A 23,292-nucleotide genomic window follows, 5' to 3' on the forward strand; every position below is an offset into this window, starting at 1 on the left:
CCCCCCCCCCCGCAGCCCGCGCCGCCCGCCCCGCACCTCAGGGACAGCGGTGTCGCGGGCGGGACAACCCGGCAGGGACCCGGCGGGCGCGGCTCCAGCAGGGCCTTGGGTGCAGCGGCCGCGGCAGCCACACCGGCTTGGGCTGTGGCAGCGAAGCAGAGGCCGCGCGTGTGCAGCCGCGCCAGAAACGGGCTCTGCGAAACAGGCGCTGCGGGCGCGAGTTGTGTGAGCTCCCGGGATGCGAACCCCCGGGAGTCGTGCGTTCACTGATCCGCTCCTCCGGGAGCTTCATTTCCAAACGCAGAGGCAGCCTCTCGTGCAGCCTCTCCGTAACCCACTCCTTCTTCTGGAGCTACTTCACCATGAGGTCTTGTTTAGATGGAAATGCTCGGACCCCTTCTCACGCCTCCTGCATCATGCACAGTGACACCCCGAGGTGCTTGTATTTTTACACGCACACAGGAGCACACAGGATTTCTCCATCTTTCCCAAAAACGTCTTCATTGGAAAATAGAGGTCGTGGATTTATAAAGAGGAAGGTGGAAAGACAATAGTACTGTCTTCCCATTACCCAAGCCCTGTGATGAAAGCAAACAGAGCTTGGCGCAGAAATTCAATAGAATTCAACATCGCTGTGGAATGCCTAAGGATAGGCAGAAATCCTTTTTTCTTTTCTTTTTTCTGTTTCTTTAACAGGACATTCTTGTCTTAGGGATCTTCCTCTGAGGACTGTAGGCAATATTCATAGTTAGATTTGATATCAGAACTCAGTTATTGGCAATTTTCTTAGGATATGTTTAGAGTTGGAATATATAAAATGACAAGGATAGATGTTTTCTATATCTGACTGTGATTATTATTTTTTATTCCTTTTAAAGAGGAATAGGCAAGACTCGTATAAATGCCTAAAAAAGAACTGTCTCCATATGCTATGGTTTGTGTATTGTGCTTCACCTTAACATAATAAAATGTGTTTTGCAGAGGAGAGACTGGAGGCAAGGACAGCAGTCCCTTTATGTTTATTCCATAATTCTGGGTCTTTACGATCACACAATTGTACAGGTAGATTGAAAACTTTGATCTAATGTAATTATAATGCAATTAATGGAATTAATAACTGATCGTTGCATTATATAGAAGGGTATGGGTGATAAAGTAATGATAATGATAATTATTAAGAAATTTTAGATAATGCTAACCAACCTTGAAACGCTTGAAATGCTAGAATTTTATTTAAAAGAACTCCGGGGGCGCCTGGGTGGCTCAGTCGGTTAAGCGTCTGACTCTTGATTTCAGCTCAAGTCATGTTCTCAGGGTCCTGAGATCCAGCCCTACCCAAGTCAGGCCCCGCACTCTGCACAGCGTCTGCTTAAGACTCTCTGTCCCTCTGCCAAATAAATACATCTTTTTAAAAAATAAAAAATAAATAAAAGAACTACATTAGAGGGGTAAATGTAGTGTTCATACATAACTCCAACGGACTAGGAACTACTAGGTCAATTGTATCTGTTATTGGACACACACTATTAGTGACTTTCCTTGGCTGGATGAAGGTGTTTTTGTTCTTGTTTTTCTCTCAGGTTCTCATTAAAAAAGAGACAGAGAAATGGGGAGATATGAGTCAAAGAGCACAAACTTCCAGTTATAAGGATACCAAGTTGTGGGGACCTAAAGTACAATGTGGTGATTATAGCTAATAATGTTCTATGATATACTTGAAAGTTGTGGAGAGTAGATCTTAAATGTCCTCACTACAAAAAAGAAATGGTGATTATGTGACAGAATAGAGGTGTTAGCTAATACTGTGTTGCTAATCATCTCTCAGGATATAAATTAGTAAATCAATGTACTGAATACCTTAACTTACACAATTAGAGAGAAATAGAGTGAGAAAGCTATTTTTCTAACCCAATGAAGAAGAAAGGGATGATTGGGTGCCTGGGTGGCTCAGTTGGTTAAGCAACTGCATTGGGCTCAGGTCATGATCCCAGGGTCCTGGGATTGAGTCTCACATGGGCTCCCGGCTCAGGCAGGGAGCCTGCTTCTCTGACCCTCTCCTCTCTCATGTTCTCTCTCACTCTCTCTCTCTCTCTCAAATAAATAAATAAAATATTTTTTAAAAAAAGAAAAGAAAAGAAAGAAAGAAAGAATGGTTGAGGGATGCCCATAAGACCTAAATCCTTTGCATGGCCTTGTAGGCCCTGCAGGATTTAGCCCCTGCCCACAACTGGCCTCATCCTCTGTTATGAAAGCCTCAACCACAGCCACCCGCCTCCCTCCCCTCCAGCTACTCCTTCCTCATCTGGGACTCTGTCCTCAGTCATGCTGTTCCCTCTACCTAAAATGCTTTTCCCCTTACCTCCTACCCGTCTCTTCTTACTTGTCTTTCAGATGTTAGCATGCATATGTAATGTCAAGTCACCCTGTTATATGACAGTATGGCATTAATCACAATGTAGAAGTATGTATTCACTTGTGTGATCATTTGATCAATGTATACATCCCTCTTTAGTCTCTAAGCTCCAGGAAGCTTGGTGCCTTGTCATACAATAGGCGTTCAAAAAAATATTCACTGAATGGATCTTTAAAGAGGGAAAGGAGAAAAAGTGAGAAAGAACTTATATCTGAAGAAGTTAGCTTTTTTAATGTGTAAGCTAAAAAGCTAAGAATCCTAAAAGGTGAGAACAGAAAAAAAAAATTAAAGGAATCTTGAGTCACATACATACAAATATTAGAGTCCTCAGTAAAACCCACATGTGGCATTTATGAATGTCAGGTTTCAAAACCAGTTTTCTGATCAGTAGTGTCAGACCTCTCTTAAGTTAGATACTCATAGCTTGTGCTGTTTGCTCGTAATAATCTAAATACTCCTGTGTACAGATCTGTGTGAAAGAGGCTGCCCGTTTTCTGACGTAATTAGAAAACAGGCTACGCTGCTTAACCAAACGTTCTGGTCACTAGAGTCACACTGCACATATCATACCCATATAATCCATCACTCCTGGATTTGATTACAGTAAACTGTATGTAATTCCAAAGCCCCATTAGCCACACTTGAACCATTGATGAAAACATGTCAGGATTCTGCAGCCCTTTCGTGATCACTGTTATGGATACCACATGACCTTGGCACAACGCAGACTCTAGAATCTATCACTAGAAGCTAAGGAAATCCCCACCATAGAAAACTGGGTGAGGGGGTGCCTGGGTGGCTCAGTCGTTAAGCACCTGCCTTTGGCCTAGGTCATGATCCTGGGATCCCGAGATTGAGCCCTGGGATCCTGGGATAGAGCCCCTGGTAAGACTCCCTGCTCAGCAGGAAGCCTGCTTCTCCCTCTCCCACTCCCCCTGCTTATGTTCCCTCTCTCGCTGTCTCTCTGTGTCGAATAAATAAAAAAAAATCTTTAAAAAAAAAAAAGAAAAGAAAGCTGGGTGAGCTAAGTTTTGCTCAAATAAGTAGTGCATCCTGTAATAATTCCAAGTTCTGTGGGATAGAGGTCAACCAGTTCTGTTAGTAAAGAACATGTGCTAAATTTGATTAAGAAATACATCTGGCCATTAAAATTTTATTATCAACTTAACCTGTGGAAATCCTTAGCCCTCATATAGGTATTTACTTTTACAATGTTTTGAATGTTTGATTTTCAGAAATGTGCTAAGCTTGCCATTTCAAAAGTACAATGCCCCACGTTTTTATATCTCTGTAAACATTGGTGGAGTTTTACAACACACTTATGTGAGCCTTGAGATGACTGTTTCCACTGTGCAGATAAGAGAAGCTGAGGCATGAGGCTGCTTCTGTCCGTTTTCCAAAGATAGCCCCTGAGCCAGTGGAGAGGAGGGCCGGAGACAGAAAACAATCTGTGTCTTCACTGAAAACACATCTTGTACGCATCTGTAGTCTTGGGGGTGGGCTGGGGTGGGTGAGCTGGGGGCAAGGCGGATCGCAAGACCAGAGCTGGCTTTTCACACTTACTACTACAGTCCCCACAAGGAGCTCTTTGTGAAAATGTGTACATAAATAAAAAGGGTATCGAGGTGATTACTAGGATGAATCTTCACTGGTCTGAAATGCCCGAGTCCGCCTAATGGCACGAAGAGAGACCAGTTGGCTTTGCAAGGCCTTTCTAACAGTTACAGTTCTATCCCAATGAGAGATTCATGGGTGAACGATATTTAAAGTATTTATCTTTCTTTTTCTTTATAGATCTATGCAGTTCGATCAGTTGTTCCCAACAAAAGCAATAATGAAATCGTCCTGGTGCTACAACAGTTTGATTTTAACGTAGATAAAGCAGTGCAAGCCTTCGTGGATGGTAAGTCTGCGTGACCCCTAACTCTTCTGTGTCTTCTCAATGCATTGAATTTTTTCCCCCAAATGCATTGAATAACAATTCGTTCCTAATATTTTAATTCTCATAAAAATATGCAAAGCTTTTTTTTTAAGATTTTATTTATTTATTTATTTGTTTGTTTGACAGACAGAGATCACAAGGAGGCAGAGAGGCAGAGAGAGAGAGAGAGAGAGAGTAGGAAGCAGGCTCCCCACTGAGCAGAGAGCCCGATGTGGGTCTCGATCCCAAGACCCTAAGATCATGACCTGAGCCGAAGGCAGAGGCTTAACCCACTGAGCCACCCAGGCACTCCCAAAATATGCTAAGGTCTAAAAACACATCTACATACTCAGTAAGAGCAGGATTTGGGGTTTCTTTTCCCTTCATTAAAAAAAAAAAAAAGAAGAAGAAGAAGAAGAAGATTGTAGCTAGTTTCCAAAAGCTACCTGTTATAATGATATTAATTCCATCATCCACCAGTCTTTCCAGTTTGTTATAAACATGTCCTTTACTTGATGGTGTCCTTGTTCATGGAGAGTAATGCACTTCCGGATCGGGAAGGCCTCCTCAACTCCTCAGCCAGCACAGTTCTCCACAGCCTGATTGACTGCTGTCCTTGCACTTGATGCTTACACAGTCTGAGAGGACTGGTTTATTCTGTAATATCCTTCGTTTTTTATTTGAGATTGCCTACTTAATTGGAATATCTATTCATCTTATCTACCTATAGAACCTTTGTGCTGTCTAAAAGTGACATTATTGAATCTAAAGTCTCAGGAATATGTTTATCTTATAATCTTGTGACCTCCTCCCTTATATTTTCTGCAAATTGTGGGGAAATTTTCCTCTCCTCTTTGAGCACGTTCCATTTATGAACAAAGATCTCCTGCTTGTCCTTCGTTACCATATGTCTTCCATTCTGGTGTTAGTTTCTCTGTCATAAATATGGACCAGCTAAACATATCTGATAAATGTGGTCAGGGAAGACCCGTCAGTCCATTTCTCAGGTATATCCTGCTTATACTTGATTTGTTAAGGATGGCTTGATTTACTTATTTTCCTAGGAATAGAATAATTTTCCCAAGGTTTACAAGACATTTCAGGCAAGATCCTGATACACTCTCACATTCTGATATCCACAATCAAGGTTTAGGGTCCCAGTTGAATTTAAAAATGATTGTCATTCAAAGTAGACCTGCAGGTAGACCCATAGTGAGTAAATTTTCTGTTTTTTTTTTTTTTTTTTCTGCCTCATGAACGAGCAGATACAGAATTTTGAGTCGTAAGGAACAAATAGTAGAGAATCTGATATTCACTTAATTTGCAGCATTTGGCGCAGTTTGTCTCAAGAAAAAAATTTTTGGAAATCTGCACATCCTGGCTCCAATAAACTCTCAAGATTCACTTGCCAACATCACTTGCATGGAAAAAAGCTTTAGGAAAGGAAAAAGGTTATTATCCCCATTCCTCCCCACCCTCACTTGGATTGAAGCCCCCACATTCCCCATCATGAAAGTTTTTATTACAAAGTGGCCCTGATGAAACGCACAGATGCCCAGGAACTGAAAGAAAGTCACCAGATCCATTTGTATCTAAGTAATGCACCTTGCTTGTCCTTGAAATTGTCACCTCATCAGTGTTGAGATCTCGTTACAGTAACTCATTGATTGCTGAGAAACCTCGTATCACTTTGGTTGGGGACCAGTTGGGAAACTTGTTTAAAAACCACTGATACTCAAAAATATTTGTTAGGAATCACTAACGAGGCATATTAAAAGCACTGTTTCCAAGTGGTTTCAAAAGCTCTGAGCAGTTTCAGTATAATTAAAATTTAGTAATAACGGTTTCAAAATTTGCTGTGAACATGAGTATTTCTCCTTCAGAATTACTGTCTAAAAGCTCATTGTCCAAATTGCAAACAGAATTTATGTCAAAATAGGAAAATTCGGGGGATAATTGAATATTGCACTTCAAGCAGTAAATAACTCACCTCCTTTCTCTGATTAAAAAGAACAGTACTTGACACTTTCTTAAAATTTAATTTTATTTGGAAAACTGAAATGTAGCTGTAAGTAAGAACTACCCTAATGATTATTGGCCTGGATTGACTAACCAAGAAGCCTAATGAAAGTGACTTTCCTTTTCCAAAAGGAAAATATGGTGAAACATTAATTCTCTGGGCAAATGAGAGAGAGACCAGCTCAGTTAATAAAAAGTCTGAATTATAGCTTACTTTTAAGTGCCGTCGTATTATTTCAAGTACATGTAACTCAGAAAGCCTAAGAGGGGCATTGAATTGGAAACTTTGAATAGATAGGAATAATTAGCCTGTTTAAACATTAGTCAAAGCAATATGGCCTTCTGCTTATCTAACAGTGACAGTGGACTCAATAATTGGGACTCTACTAATTTGAAATTTTGTTATAAAGACCAGCCTGAAGTTCATCTTTGTTTAGCCAACACACTCATCGTAGAGAACTATTAGTATAATGAGATTGTACGAGAAGGCTTAAAATTGTTAAAAGAATACATTTAGGGGCGCCTGGGTGGCTCAGTGGGTTAAAGCCTCTGCCTTCGGCTCAGGTCATGATCTCAGGGTCCTGGGATCGAGCCCTGCATCGGGCTCTCTGTTCAGCGGGGAGCCTGCTTCCTTCTCTCTCTCTGCCTGCCTCTCTGCCTGCTTGTGATCTCTCTCTGTCAAATAAATAAAATTTAAAAAAAAAAATTTAAAAAAAAAAGAATTCATTTAAGAGCTACTCTTTTAGAAGCACCTATTTAGGGGCGCCTGGGTGGCTCAGTGGGTTAAGCCTCTGCCTTCGGCTCAGGTCATGATCTCAGGATCCTGGGATCAAGCCCTGCATCAGGCTCTCTGCTCAGGAGTGAGCCTGCTCCCCCCCCTCCCCGCCTTTCTCTACCTGCCTCTCTGCTTCCTTGTGATCTCTATCATATAAATAAATAAAATCTTAAAAAAAAAAAAAAAAGAAGTACCTATTTATATGAAAACAACCCATGTACCCATTACCAATAACTCAATAACTTAGTGTTGAAATGACGCCCCGCCCAATTGGAATGAGTGGAGAATTCGTTAGGCCATGTGGAGACAGTGACCATAGCTGATCAGTCTTTTAAAATATTTTACAACTTAATCAGGTTAGGCTTTTCCTCTCTGAGCCTGTGCATGGCCACATAGGTATGTGAACGTAAGTTTCACATATGAAAGTGAAAACCTGGAATCAGCTTGTCATTCGACGAACTACTTTTTTGTTTCCAGGTGGAAGCCTGCCTTCGGAAGAGCCCGTTCCGTACCTTTGCGAGGTGACAAGCGTGAAACTAACATCAGATAGTCAGTCTTTCCTCTTTACCGAGCTGCAAACTGGGACTGTAGTGGGTGAAAGGCAGGGAAAGGGCAGGAAGGGCCACACAAGAAGCTTCGATTCACTTGGTTAATAATATTCCAAATCCCATGTTTGGTCTGGAAGATTACAGGTATTTTGATTCATATATCAAACAGAACAATTTTAATTCCACCTATGGCAACACAGCTGACAGAACATTCTCGATATATATTTCATTTTCTGTAAGACAACATAATGATACAAAGGTAAGCTTCATGTAGTGAGGCTTTAATACTTTGATAAAACCAACATCATGCAGTGAATTAAATGAAAATCTGGAAATAAAAAATGAAACTGGCATTTTTATTAAGGTAGGATGTATCAAAACAAATTGAAAAGCCAAAAAAAAAAAAAAAAAAAATCGCTGCCAGGATGGAAAGACAGAGGTGAATTTTGTGCGGTGATTTATTATGTGAATCCGTGTTGAAGGTTCTTTGTCTTTGTCTAGGCAGTGCAGTCCAAGTTCTAAAAGAATGGAATATGACGGGGAAAAAGAAGGTAAGATGAATATCGATTGTAAATTAATAACATCTCTAGTCAAAACCTTCATGGTGGTTACCATTTAAACAAGGTTACCAATTTCATGCCTCTTCCAAAAAGGTTGATAATGTATAAACAGAAGGTTTGCAATTTGCAGGCTCTCCTCAGTTACCAGCCAGCCTCACTGCTAATGCCCTTGCTTCCTGTTCGAGTGTTTTGAACCACCAGGTGTGCCGTGGAAGTCCCCGACTTCTTTTTTCAAGTATTAAGGGGAGCCCAGACGGGGAATTCAAAGGCTTCAAGACGTTAACTTGCCTGAACATATTCCAGAGCACAAAGGAAAAAATTAGGGAGTGTTTTAAAGATACTTAAAAAGCTCTAAATATATTTTCTCATGCTCTCCCAAATGTAAGAATCTGTCCAAGGCTACCCTGAGATACATTTTTTTTTTCTTTTTTGCCGAGTTCTAAATTTGATCTTTAACGAAAGAAGAAGAAAGAACATACCTTGAAGTCATAGTGAGTTAGGGACCTGTTTTCCCTTCTGGAAAAAGCCTTTCTTCGAGAGCACAGATAAGGAGGTTTTATTCTGCCCACTTCGGGTCCTTTTGCTCCCCTGGCTAGTCACAAGGAGTGGGGCTTCGGGACGCACATGAGATGTGCCCGGGAACCCCGTGGCCCTCGGGGTCCAGCACAGGCCCGCCTGATCTGTGAGCATCTGTAGAAGCACACCAGCTCCCATATGGTGTGCCACCCTTGTTTGGGGCCTGCGACCTGCTGGATGACTTTCACAAAAAGTCCTATTCTCCTTCCAAAGTAGCTGCTCCCCCCACGCCCGTTATTTCGCAGTCGGGCCTTGTGTTTTGGGTATCCCACAATATAACAGGCCAGCCCAGCCTTCCCCACCGAGGGAAGATCGCACGCCTGCAAAACAGGTTGTAAGCAAACAGAAAGCAACATTACTTTCCTAAAATCTTGAGATGACTGAAATTACCCTTCCTCTTTCTTTCACCCCCTAGATTCATGGAAATAGGGAGAATTACTAGATATTTTTTTCTTTCCTTTTATTTTTATTTATTTTTTTTTTTACCTTCTTGAGTCAGCCCCTTTGACAATCTCTGCTTAACTCCATTCATGGCTTCCCTGAAGTCTGTGCCAGGTGACGATTCGCAAGTGATAGAAAGGCAATATTGACACGTCTGTGGAAACATGCCGGATGTGTGGTTGAGGTATCGAGTTTCTCTGACGTGAATCGGGGAGCAGCAGCCGTAGAGTCCGCATCTTAGAGGCTCATTGAGAAAATGGTCTCCCCGGCCCAGCAGACTCGGAGCCTGGGTGGGAATTTGGGCGGCCAGCCCTCCCCTTCATCCTGGGAATGGCTTCTCTGGGCTGGAGGAGCCCTCCCTCGGGGCTGTGATTGTGGTTTCAAAGGGAAAGAAGAGGAGCTGGGAGGAGAATTAAGAGAAAACTGTTCCCTTTTATTTTTTTCCTTTCATATGTGCTGGAGAACAAAGCCAGGCTGGTGTCCAGCGGGGAGCTCCTGCTGCAGCGGGGTGGGGACAGGGGTCTGGGCTGAGGGGTCAGGCCTGAATGTTAACTCCACGGAGCCCCCTGTGGGTACAGAACCGAAGTCAAGGAAAGCGTTCCACGGAATTGGGAACATCTTCTTAATTTCCTCTATGTTATTATATATTGACCATTAGGGCATTTTAGGAGAGGGACAGCAAAACCTGCCCTATCGTGATCACCAGGGTCCAAAACGATTTTGATGGCCTAAGATGCAGGATTGGGTGTAAAGTGAGGCCTGGTCATGCTGTTTGATTAGCCCTGAGAGGTCCAGGATTCCAGCTGCGCAGTCCAAACCCAGGGTGGACGCAGAGCATTTTGCCCTGACTTTATCGCAGTTGGGTGCCTCCTTTGAAATACTCCCGGGATGACCATGGGACCCATGGCCGCCTTGCGCCCCGTGCCCTAGGGCAGCACTTCCAGGAATCCCCTGGCTGATCCGGGCTTAGCTCAGAGACCCAACTTGGACTTTGGGACATGCCTTCCACTTCCTCATTTTGCAAGGCCTTGTGGCCTTTTTCGTACTGATTGTCCCCCTCGAGCTCCTGTCCTCCCTCAGACCACCAGCGCCCTAGAGTTTCCTTGCCGCCCACCTGGCGCCATCATCTCTGTAAGGAACGGGAGCGCTTCTCCAGTGGCGCGCCGTCTCAATTCAGGCTATTTCAAAGCAGTTCTCACAAGGTTCGACTGTATTCCCCTTCACATACATCAGGCTTCGGTTTGCTCAAATAATATTTCGGCTTTTAAGCCATTCCCTGCTGTTTTTCCCTTCTAGGGGAATTTCTTTTGTTTACTGGGTCCATGAGTTAAAAGTTTACACAACTTACTGTGAGGGGAAAAAAAGAGATTTATGTCTACATGGGTGGTCAGTAAAGACGTAGGTGTTTCCCCACATTCGATTAGAAGGGCCAGAGAGCAAATAAGTTAACACATTTTATTTTGATCTCTCAGGTTCACCTTCTAACTCAAGGGCCTGAGCAGAATAATATTAACTTCTCATTTGTTTCTCGTTCTAGAACAACAAAAGAAAAAGAAGCAAGTCCAAGCAGCATCAAGGCAATAAAGATGCTACGAAGGACAAGGCAGAGAGGCCCGAGGCCGGGCCCCCGCAGCCGCTGCCGCCCCAGATACAAAACGGCCACGTGAATGGCTGTGAGAAAGACAGCTCGTCCACAGATTCCGCCAGCGAAAAGCCAGTCCTTGTCCCTCGTGAGAAAAAGATCTCGATACTCGAGGAACCTTCAAAGGCACTCCGCGGGGTCACAGGTCAGTAATTCTTATATAAAGTTGCTTAGGAAGACACAGAAGAGAAGGAGGCAGAGGGAAGCCACAGAGGCAGTGGTGGCCGCTATGATACTGTTGGAAGAGAAAGGGCTTCCTTCCAACAAGGACTCAAACGTCTTCTGCGGGAACAGGGTCGGGGGGTGTTAGGGGCCGAAGGAGAAAGCTCAGTGTAGCTCTGCACTAAATCAAAGGATAATTTTGGCCAAAGAACATAGTTCTAGTCTATATTAGGGTCATCAGGAAAACAGAAATCTCAGTTAAAAGAATTTTCTTTCAAGAACCTTTGCTGGGATAAGGGAGGAATAATTGATGATAACAACAAATGTTATTAAAGGTTAGATCAAATTATTTTAACTGCTGGTATTTCGTATTACGCAAGAGAACGTAATCTTCCAGGGTATTAGAATCTGGAATGTTAATTATTTGTGCTAGAGCTATATCTCAATTAATCTACAAAAGGCTACTTTTTAATCAAATTATGACCTTGGGTGCATCATTTCATCTCTAGTGTCCCATTTCTTTTCTGTAAAATAAGGACACCATCCCAGAATGTACTAGATCAGTGGTCTCAGCACTAACAGAATGCTCCACTTTTATAACAAATCCTAAAATAAAAATCAGAGATAATGTTGTCTATCTAGAAATGGAACTTCAGTAAAGCAAAAAATATAAGAAATCAGGAACAGCTAAACTAGAGGACTTTTATAAAATGGTCAGATATTCACACCCACTTAAAATGAATCACTTTGCACTTAAAACAATGGTCAATGGGACATTGTGGACACTAGTTTTGTGTTTTTTTTGTTTTTTTGTTTTTTTTTTTTGATATTTGACACGTGAAGCAAGAACAAAATAAACATGTTTGTATACAGACCTAGAATCACTCCGAAAGCAGCTACTACAAAGGCAGGCTGACGCGGGGACGCTGGTTGTCAAGTCAGATTCCATGACCACACGTGTCATTGGCTGTGAGACTTTCCAGACAGTGCAAAGCTTTTGGTCAGTTCCACACACCGTAAAGTACAGTTTTTTCTTAATTTACCCCATATTAAATCCTGGAAATCCATAGGAGGATTGTACAAAAACTACTTTGTGTGTATATATAAAGCATCCAAGAGGACCTGAGAAACCCATCGGGACACGAGGCGATGCTTTATTGTGCAGGATTCCTGTGACAGTAAGTTACTGAACTATAGGTGTAGGCCCCTCCCCCACCCACACATTTTTTTAAAAATGCCTCCTAATTCCAAACGCCTGGCAGGTCCCCTAGCCAGGACCCCACCACCGGGTAATCCCTACAGTCCGTCTTCTAGTTACAGAATCTTTCACTGATGGACTCAGCGACTCTCCAGACTCCTTTTCCAGGCTAAGCCCTGTGCTGTTCTGCCTTGGAAATTCCCGGAAGGATATGATACGCTTGAGGCCCTGAGGGAGTCGCTTTCTGTTATTCCCGAAGAGAGGACCGAGTTTACAGTTTGCGGAGGAGAGGGGCTAGCTGCATCTGTGAGTGATCCGGGAAAGCTTCGGTGGGCATCACGGTTATTGAAGGATCCGTAGCCTCGAGGTGGTAGAGGGCTTTGGAGGGTTAAAACGAAGTAGAAAGGACAGGACTCCACATCCTCTGCGGTCTGTGGGGCAGTACTATCCTCTCGGATCAGCCAACAATGATCAAGAGGGGCCCTGCCAGGAAGAACTGAGTCCGGCAAGAGACAAAGGCAAACAGACCATCTCACGCTGACGGGTACCAAACCGGGGCTCCGGTGGGGAAGCATTAAATAACTCACGGGCCGTGTAACAACGCTAGGGCGTTTGTAGTTTGCTCAACAAGCACTGATTTTCTTCCACAAACACATTGCCTATCTCGATAGACAGCGAGCAGTAAATCAGGAGAGCCTCCCAGAACTGCGCTCCCTTAAAACCAAACAAACAACAACAGCTCATTTCCATTTGGAATCTCAATTTTCCAGGAATTCTTAAATTCAGTTTTTACCAGGCCTACGGTTTTGAGAATGTTTTGATTTATAGTAAGGGCAGGAGAAAGAAATGAAATAATTGGGTGGCAGATTCCCAGCCTGGCTTGTTACTGCTTTCCTATGAATTACTTTCAAAATCTAATTACTCAAGTTGCCATTTTGATATCAATCACAGACTAAAAGCCTAGCACGTATATTCGTTTATTTACTTATAATTTATACCTTCTTTTCTAAAACAATTTCGGTAGCTCTGTCAAGTATATAGCATTAGGACAAATTCAATATTGAAGCGCTTCATGTCACAGTGGTTAGCTGCCTTGAAAGTTAAGTATGCACGAGAGGAGTTCTCTGTATGAGGCGGCTTTTGTCAACTCTCACATGAAACTTTCTGTGAAGCCTCCTTTACTGCACAAAAAGCCATCTCAGGATCCTTTTGGTTTTGTTAGGTTCGGCACAAAGGTGTTGAAGTACGTCAGTATTACCAGTTAATGTTGCTGGTTCAGTACAAATCCATGCATCACGTCAATTTTCTTGTTAAAGAATAAATGATGATCTTGGAAGGTCATTAGATATTTTTGCAAAAGGAAGGGAGTCCTGGTTGACCATGAACTCATCAATGGCTCACGTGCTATGATCATACATTTAAAAGTGAGTTTGTAACTGGTTAGGTTTTCCTTCGCAAAGACAGTGGTGCGGTTTTGAAATGTGCATCCCAAGGCCTCGAACCAGGTATTTCACAGACGAGTGTTAGGTCTTGGACGGTCTGCGGCCTATTATGAGCAGAGCCTTGGAACTGGAAAGGTGGGCAGTGACCCTTTAACACCATCCCCTCACTGAACTGGAGGAAGCCGAAGCCCCCTACCCACGCCCCCCGGCCTGGGTTGAGAAGACAAGAAGAGAACCCACACCCCCTGGGGTAACTCCTACTGCTTTGCAAAAGCCTGACTCAGGTCTGTGTGATTTAATGCATGCATTGGAGAACTGCCGCTGAAACCACGGGCTTCCTGACTCCGAAAAGATGTATAATTGAAAAATTAGGAAAAAGGGATCATAACAAAGCCATATAATGATATTCTGTACTTGAGTGGGTTCGAAGTATGAGCGGAAAAGAAATCTCCAGGCTGCTTGGCAGCGGAGCGTTTATCAATCTCTCCAATAATGAAACTGGCTCAGGGAAGCTTGCCCCGACTGCCCAGCTGAGCGGCGGGCTGTGAACGCGTGCAACGCATGTTTTATCTTTTTATAACACCTTGACACTCAAGATCCCTCTCTTTTTAAAAAATTTTAAACAGAATCATTTTCTGGGAGGGGAGAAGTGAGCTCGAAGATGTATCCAGGTGGTCCAGGGGTGTTGGTGTGACTTCCTACATGAAAACCCGCCACCGAAAGCATCATCGTTTCGGGCTGTAAATATAGCACCGTCGTGTGGGACAACGCTGCCTGTCAGCCTGTGGCTTGCAAGTTTGGGAGCTTGATTTAAACTTAGTACAAAATTACTTCTTTAAGCCATGGAGTAGTTTTTTTCCTGTATTTCAGAATTTTTAATAACAGTTCAAATTAGATCTTTTACATAATCCAATCAAGATCATTCTGCGTCCAAGTACAGAGACAGACAAGGAGCAGATTAAGATTTATTTTTACCAAAAGTAATGCCAAGGATCATTTTTAATCCCGAGGCCCATCTAAATGTCTAAAGCACATTATGACTTTAGGGGCTCGAATTTCCTAAGTATACTTCCTGCTCTACTTTCCCCAAGGCTCCGGTTGCTGAGATATTTAAGTGCTTATCACCGTGTAGGCCTGAACAGGATTTGGGATTTCTCTGTCATCCTCTTCCCACTGGACACAATTCCCACTGAATAGGAAAGGAGCAAGATTATGGGCCACCAGCTGGCTCCAGTGACAGAAACTTCGGGGGCAGGGCTTTCCTTGGCGATAGCCTGTCTTGCTGGCTGGCCTGCTTCCTTTATGTCCCCTCATCTCGGGAAGCGTCCCAAGCTCCCCTGTTACTTGTTACCTGTCTCCAATAGAAGGCTCCACGCTGTGTTCACTGACCTCCGCAACCCGGGAGGTTTGTATCCAAGACCAGGAGCAGCCCTGTCGTTTTTGCCGGGACAAGGCGGATTCTCTGTTTTGCTGTGGGCCTGGCGCAGAACTGCTTTCTCATTCTCAGAGTGAACTGAAGCAAATGCGACAGAAAGGGTCCTGTTATTTTCAAAAGTTGACTGTTTATCTCTCATCTGTGCTTCTTGTTAAACACACACACACACCACACACATACACACACATCTCACCAGACTATTTCACAGTATTTTTATGCTGTGAGGTTCCCTATAGGATTTTCAACCAGGTTTTTTGTTCTTTTTTTTTTTTTTTTAATGCTGCTGTTGGTCCTAGCCTCAAGATTATCTCCCCGGCTTCTCTAAGCCCTATATTGGACCAGGGGATTAGAAAAGATCAACAAGATGAAAGCAGCTTGCCTAGAACGTTAACAGTAAAGCCAAGTGTGTATATTCCAGGATTTCAGCAGAGCCCGCTCTCAAATGGAAGCAGTGTCAGATTGTAGCGAAGAACCAGGCTTTATCCCTGAGGGTGTTTGGATTCAAGTCTTGGCCTGGTCGCTTACTAGGTGTGTGACCCCGCACAGGTTAACCAGTCTGCATCTCAGTGACCTCACCTGCAAAATAGAAAATAGAACTTCACTTCACAAGAGCATGTGGGCAGCGGTGGTGATTCGCACAGCATCTGGCACGGGGTAAAGCCACAAATCATTTATCTGCCTTGTGAGCCTTTTTAAGCGCCCTGCCGTGGGTCAGGAATTCTTCTAGAGGAAGTGAACAGGACAACACGGTCTCTGCCTTCGTGGGGTTTGTGTACATGTTTGAAGGGAGGAGAAGAGATACCTGATAAACCAGAACACAGCCAAGTTACCGAGAGAATTCTGGATTGTCATAAAAGCCATGGGGACAGTGAACAGGAGAGAGACCAGGCCAGGGGTCGAGGGCGTGCAGGGCGATGTGAGAGAAAGCCATAATGTCAGGCGAGTCATTGAAGAGGAGACACGGGGGCCGAGGCCCAGACGCCCCGAAGCGCGTTCTCTCACGCCAGCTTGCCGTGGCCTGAGCAGCCCATGTTTTATTTAAACCTTAGTTAAGGACTTGAGCTGAAACCCTCGCAGACTTATAATCATAGGTTTTTACCCTTTTTTTTTAAATTAAAGATGCCGCACTTTATTAATCTATACAGCTGATCTTGGGTCCTGTTGTAAGAACAGGCATTTTGGAAAGTTTACACTTTAAAGCAGGATTATCGTGACTGTCACCCCTCCTTAATTATTATCTTAGCATCTGAATACGTAAGGTTAGCTCCTGGTCTAGTTGGGAGCTGTTCAGCGCCCCCCTAGGCTCCCAGCAGCACCGTGTGTCCGAGCTGTTCTAGTAGCCAGGGGAGGCCTGCGACCGCATCTTCCGGGACTGGGACCGCTCCTTCCTTTCTCTGGGTAACGAAGCAGCAGAAAGACACCGGGGCACAGGAAATGCAAAACCCCTCGGGTATTTTTCTGTCACCTGGGTAGAGTGAAATCCAGAGCTGTCTCCATTCCCTTCTCATTTGCATACACCTTTTGCTGCAAGCCTGCAGCAGAAACACAAAACGACTCCTCCCTCAAGAGCTGATACCTTCCTAACTTCCCCTCCGTACTTTGTTAGGGGATTTCCCTTACAAGCAGCCCTTACTGAGTGGAATGCACTCCTTGCAAAGAACAAAAGGCCTCCTGAAAAGCCAATTTTTAAAAAAATTTTCGAACAAAGATTTAAATGGCTCTATCCCGATGCAATGAGAATTGAACCTGTTTTGCAGTGAAATAAATGAAGGGAACCCATCCACCTGTGCCATTGACAGCTTAGCGCATTGACTTTATTATCTATTATCTTTTTCTTTAAAATTGTATTTATCTTTTTGAGAAAAAGAGCATGAAAGAAAAGAGGGACAGAGGGAGGAGGAGAAGCAAATGCCCCGCCAAGCAGGGAGCCTGATGGGGGGCTCGATCCCAGGATCCCAGGGTCATGACCCGAGCCGAAGGCAGACACTGAACCCAGTGAGCCACCCCAGCACCCCTATTATCTATTATCTGTAAATATAAATAAACCTGTAAATGTATTAATGACATATGAGACCTTGATAGTTCACATAAATAAAACCAAAAGGTTTCTTTTCCAATCTGAAAAGTTACGAGCCTTTTGCCCACTGAATTGATGAAGTTTCATAGGATTTGAAATAATAAAGTCCATCTGTCTTTGATAAAGAAGTTACGAGAAGGCAGAACTGACTGACACTGTGTCTTCGAAATAAACCTGTGTGTCCGGGTCTCCGTTTCAAAGTTACGGGTTCCTCTGACTCTCTGCTCATTCCGCTGTCGAGCAGTGACAGAAGAATGGTGGAACATGCAGATCCAGGGGCACCCATCACTGTCCTGTGAAGAGTTTTCTTGGGGCATCATCACTAGAACATCATTCTGCAACATTTGAAAGACTTATCTTTACTTACTATCTCTAGGTCTTCACTTCTACCTCTTGGTTATCAGCCTACTCATTGTGCCTTACAGCCCCGTCTAGCCGAAGCCATTGCTCCCACTAAGGGAATCAATATGGCTTCCCTGTATTGAGTCTAGCAGGCATTTTCAATCCTTCATCTTTTTTTCCTTCTGCAACATTCAGTGCTGTTGATCACTTTGTCTATAACTACTCTGTGTCGTCTTTTCGGTGCCTGGGACATGACACTCCTGATTTCCCCTCCATCTTCATTGCTCCTCTGTTTCCTTTGAGGGTCACTGTTCTCTACTTGGCTGTTAACCGGTAGAGCTTGACAAGGCTTGGTTGGTTCCAAGTCCTTCCTCATAGAAAACCATACCATCTTAGATCGTTTCAACCGTGCCCGAGTTTTAATTATGTAAGCTGGCTCACAAGTTCGTCTTCCCAGTCCAGGCAACTCTCTGTCTTCCAGGCTCTTAAACTTGACATTTTCACTCTAACAGTTCAAAGCACTTCAACAACGTGCTTAAAGCAAACTCATGATCTCCGTCCCAGTCTCGGCTTTCTTACAGTGTTCCTGATCTTCGTGTCCTCTCTATTTAATGTGCCAGCCAGCAATCTAGGCATCAGTCCTGACATCTTCTCCTCTCTCACCTTCCACATCCAATCCATCAACAAGTCCTGTTGATTTTCTTTTCCAAATATTCCTAGAATCCATCCATTTCTCACTATCTCTACCTGCGCCTTCCCACCAAAGCCATCATCCTCTCTTGCTTGTGTTGCTTTAGGGGTCCACTGATTAGTTTCCTAGCATTTACATGGTTCCCCTCTAAGTCAGTCCGTATCCTGAAATCTTTTCAAAACTACAACTCTGAACTCTTAAGATAAAAATCAAAAGTCTCACCGTGGCCTGCAGGTTCCGCATGATCTGGCCCCTGTGTGTCGCTCCAGCCTCATTATATGACCTGCTCTTTCTCACTGTCTTTACTCGGCCATCCCGGTCCTCTCGCAGTCCCTCATGCTGGCTGCGTGAATCAGTCAGGTTCAAGTCTGGAGACAGAAACCACAGTTTATTTGAATGGGAGGAAGGTAATACAGAGAATTACTAAAGCACTAGAAACACCAGGAGGTGGTTAATTACTAAAAGGGATAAGTGAAGACTCTGAGGGATCCAGACACGCAAGAGAGCAGTTACTGTCTCCAGGAAGGTTGGACAATCAAGAGCCGTACAGTACAAGACTGAGATTCTGATCCCGTCAAAGGTATGTGGCCCTCAGAGGAACACACAGCCTTGTGGTGACCAAACAACAACAAAACCTTGTGGAGCCAGGACCAGGCTGTTCTGTAGACAGTTACCATTGCCAGAGGGCGTAGGCAGAGTGGCACTGCTCAGAGTCACGGGACTGGAGCAACTGGAGAACGCGGCCAGGGTGCGGCTGGGAGCTCCTGTGACGAACAAGCATAGCAAGACCCAGACGTGGAAGAGAGGGGTACGCCTGCCCTTTTAGCCCTGCATGGTCACCTCACGGCCCTCCCCCGCTAAAGCTAACATTCTGCCAGCAGGCAAAACAGGGCCACCAGCTCCAGCAGCACAAAGTGAGGCAAAGAAGGGGAGATTTGAACCAAGAGACAGTAACTTGGTAACTGGTACACGATGCTTCCTCCTGCCTCAAAAGCCTTCTTTGCTGGACTGCACAGATTGGCCTCCTTACCTGATCCGTTAGTTCATGGACTTTCAAGTGACGGAGGAATTACTAGCGTGAAGTCAGCTACGCCAGTGACAGATTTCAGAACACTATGCACTTCTCTTTCATAACACTTATCACAGTCGTAATTCCACATTTGTTTGTGTGGCCATTTGATTTATATGTCTTCGTAACACCCAGAAAGTTCTGGAAAGACTGAGAGCACATCTGTCTTTGATCACCCTTGTAGTTATGGGGCCTAAAACAGTAACTGGACATTAGAGGTGCTCAAACAAGCCTTTTTCTGTTGAAGTATTAGTGATAGAATATGTAAAGAAGTGTAGGTTAAATTTTGTTAAGTCACTGTGCTGCTTTTTAAGGACAATTATGAACTTTGTATTTCTTATTTTAAAAGAAATTTATACTAATGAAGAAATTCGAAAAATGAAGCAAGTCTTAAGAGATCAAAAATCCTCCCTCCTCAAAACAACCACTGTTAAATTTAATTTCAGAATTTCTTAACTGCACAGATGTATGGGACTTTTAAAAGCAAATATCCTATTAGATAGCATGTGAACTTTTGTATTCTTTTTACTTAAGGTGACATTATAAACATTACCTCGTTTCTTTAAAAACGTGATTTTAATGGCCACCTTGTGTTTTTATGAATTTGACGTATTTTTAATTATTCCCAAACTGTTGTCCATGTGGATTGTTTCCATTTGTTTGCTCTTGTAAATAATGCTCTAGTGAACATTTCCCATGTATAAATCTTTATAAGCAACTATGATTTCCTTGGCATATTTTCTTAGAAATGGTATTTTAAGGTTCAAAGAGTATGAATATTTCTGAAATTCTTAATATATTGCTGTCCAGAAAGATTGTGCTTATCACATTGTTTCTATTTGTAAAACTGGTTAGTAGGGCAATGGCATACTTGAAGATGTTTCATTTCCATTTGCATTTCTCTTTTTGTGAGTACTTAAGAACACTAAGATTATGATCAAAGAACTATTATTATTATCAGGTATCATTAAACACTAACATATTGATTTAATTACTTTTAAGTGAATGTAACACATTTTTAGTAACACAGACATGAGCAACTTTAGGCAGAATTTTATAACAAAATTAGACTTTGTTTCCTTTCCGGTTTTTTCTTTTTTCTTTTTTTTTTTTAACTTTTTTTGAAGATCACAAGTAGGCAAAAAGGAAGGCAGAGAGAGAGGGGGAAGCAGGCTCCCCACAGAGCAGAGAGCCCGATTTGGGGCTAGATCCCAGGACCCTGGGATCATGACCCTAGCTGAAGGCAGAGGCCCAACCCACTGAGCCACCCAGGTGCCCCTCCTTTCCAGTTTTCTTCATAATACCATATTAATCATCAGGCAACTGTTTTACTATGTATAGGAGTTGGTATTTTACTGTGTATAATAGGAACTTAATGGGTTAAAATTATTTTTTTAGACCTGCTCTTATATATAACACATTTCTTAAACTTAGATTTGAATTCCATGTATACTTCCTTCAGTCTGGTTATAAATACATGAAGCTTTCACTGGAAAGTAAAATCTAACAAGAAAAAAGAGTTTTCAGAAACTTTCAAGTCTGAACACATACATGACTATATATATATTATGAAAATCTCTGAATCCTAGTCCTTTATTTCTCCCAAGATGAAGATTTTGGTTTTTTTGGTACTGTTAGCAAAAAACAACCACCACAGTTTCTGTTTTGCTGTGTAAAATAAATCCACACAAGACGCAATCAAATATGACCTACAGTGAAGAGAAAGATTAGTCATTAGAAGCAGAACAATATCACTCATGATTGAAGAAGCAGAATATTCCACAAAATATTAGCAGGTTGGAGTAAGCAATTCTATCTTTTTATAAAAAGATAATGCACTATGACCGAATGTGCTTTTTCCCAAGAATGCAACTTTGGCTTAACAGGTCAAAACCAATTAATGTAATTTGCTATGCTAATAAAATATGATCATCTCAATAAGTGAGGCCAAATAAAATTACTTGGCAAAATAAGAAAAACTCCCAGGAAAACTAGGAATACAGAGAATTTCCAAATAAACATATAAAAAACCTGCTGTACCATTAATATCATATTTAATAATAAGTATTGGATACAGTTTGCCTAAGATCAAGATTGTATTATTCATTGTACTAGGGTTCCTAACCAGTTTAATAAGGCAAGGAAAGACTGGAAAGAAAGATGCTAAACTGTATTTACAGACGCCATTATTGCCTACATTGAAAAAATTTTAAAACCTACAAAGACAAAAAAAAAAGAAAATTAGCAAGGTAGCTAAGTATATAAAAAGGCAGTTGTATATCTACATTCTAGCAGCCAACAATTGGCAAATGAAGTTTTAAAAACATTATATACAATAGCCTACGACATCTAAAATACCCAGGAATAAATTTAACTAAAGATGCCTAAGACACTATGAACTGTAAAACAGTGCTGAGGCCAATTAAAGAGTAGCTAAATAAATGGCATGATGTATCATGTTCGAAGATCAAAGTATGCAATATTGTTAAGATACTAAATATTTCCAAATAAAATTAGAGATTCAACTCGAGCCCAATCAAAATCCCATCAAATTTTCTTTAGAAATACACTGATTGTTTTTGTAAAAATGAGCTGATTCTTCAATTTACATTGAAATGCAAAGGACCTAAGTTAGCCAAAACAATCCTGAAAAAGAAGAGCAAAGTTGGAGGACATGCATTGTCTGATATTAAGACTCATTATGTAGTTGCAGTAAAAAAGTGTGGTGTTAGAGGGGAGGATAGATAACTACATCAGTGGAATGGAATGCAGTCCAAAAATAGACCACACATATATAGTCAATTGATTTTCAACAAAGGTGCCAGCATAATTCAGTGGGGAAAGGTGAACTCAGATTTACTGCTATGGTCTGTTACTTTTTCACATTTTACATATTAGTTGTTAAGGGCAGTGAGCCTGTCCCATTTATCTCCTATGAGTAAGCCAGGGTTAGCACTTAACTGGGCACTCCTTATGTATCTATTGAGTTAGAAATCAGAATGGTACTCAGGAAGATACATACCATCGATGTTGGGATTTGATAAGTATTTTTAATAAAGGGAAGGCTCAGGTAATAGTTAAATTCAAAAACATTTACCCTTGTAGGAGCCATTTTAGGATTAAATTAAAATGTATATAAATTAAAATGTATATAGTATTTATTGAAATGTGAGCAGATGAGGTGTGTCCAAGATATAACTACTTTGATTCAAGTATTTGATGAATATTGGATAAAGACACAGCCAGAGACGCATATCAAACTAGACTCCCTATAACAAGAAGGCCCCCAGTGCGGAAAGTACCAAAGTAATGCTGATTCATTCATTCATTCATTCGTTCATCCATTCGTTCAGTAGTCACCATGTACTTAATAGGCACCAAGCAAGCACCAAGTGTTGAACAAGACATACATAACTCTGTCACCGCTTTTCTCATGTAGAAATGCAGTGGCTATTTTAAGGTTTCACTAAAGTCAGTACTCTTTTAGTCTAGAACATAAATTAGTAGTGATGGCAGATTTTAGATCAATAATCTCATGCTCCTTCTGATTTATAGTAGTGCTACCCAGTAGAAATATAATGTGAGCTACATGTATAATTTTAAAATTTCTAGTAGCAAAATAAATAAATAAATAACATTCCTAGTAGCCACATTAAAAAAGTAAAAAGAAACAGATGAATTAGATTGGTTAATATATTTTTTCCAACTTAATACACACAAAATATTATTTTGACATATCAGTATTTTTTAAATTATCAAAGTAATATTTTTAATTCTTTTTTTTGTACTAAGACTTCAAATCTCAGTGTATATTTTACACTTACAGCACATCTCAATTTAGTCAAGCCATATTTCAAGTGTTTAGTGTAGCTAGTGGCTACCTTATTGGACAGAGATAGGAATCAAATCTGAGTCTGCTGCAGTCTGTTGAAGTTTATAAGTAGATTCCAGAAAGATAGAGAACTGATGGTACTTCTGGCC

At 42.0% G+C, this 23,292-nt stretch overlaps 1 protein-coding gene across 4 annotated transcripts in view; it reads left to right on the top strand.

The window, feature by feature from the left end:
- SPATS2L (spermatogenesis associated serine rich 2 like) overlaps nucleotides 1–23,292 on the top strand; it is a 165,882-nt gene that overhangs the window by 101,539 nt on the left and 41,051 nt on the right. For all 4 annotated transcript variants that reach the window (XM_059393143.1, XM_059393144.1, XM_059393146.1 and 1 more), the window contains exons 4-6: nucleotides 4,208–4,316; nucleotides 8,178–8,227; nucleotides 10,791–11,040. In XM_059393143.1, coding sequence (XP_059249126.1) covers nucleotides 4,208–4,316; nucleotides 8,178–8,227; nucleotides 10,791–11,040 — 409 coding nt within the window. The remainder of the gene's footprint in view (nucleotides 1–4,207; nucleotides 4,317–8,177; nucleotides 8,228–10,790; nucleotides 11,041–23,292) is intronic.

The sequence above is a fragment of the Mustela nigripes genome, chromosome 3 (assembly GCF_022355385.1).
Source record: "Mustela nigripes isolate SB6536 chromosome 3, MUSNIG.SB6536, whole genome shotgun sequence".
Classification (NCBI taxonomy): Eukaryota; Metazoa; Chordata; class Mammalia; order Carnivora; family Mustelidae; genus Mustela; species Mustela nigripes.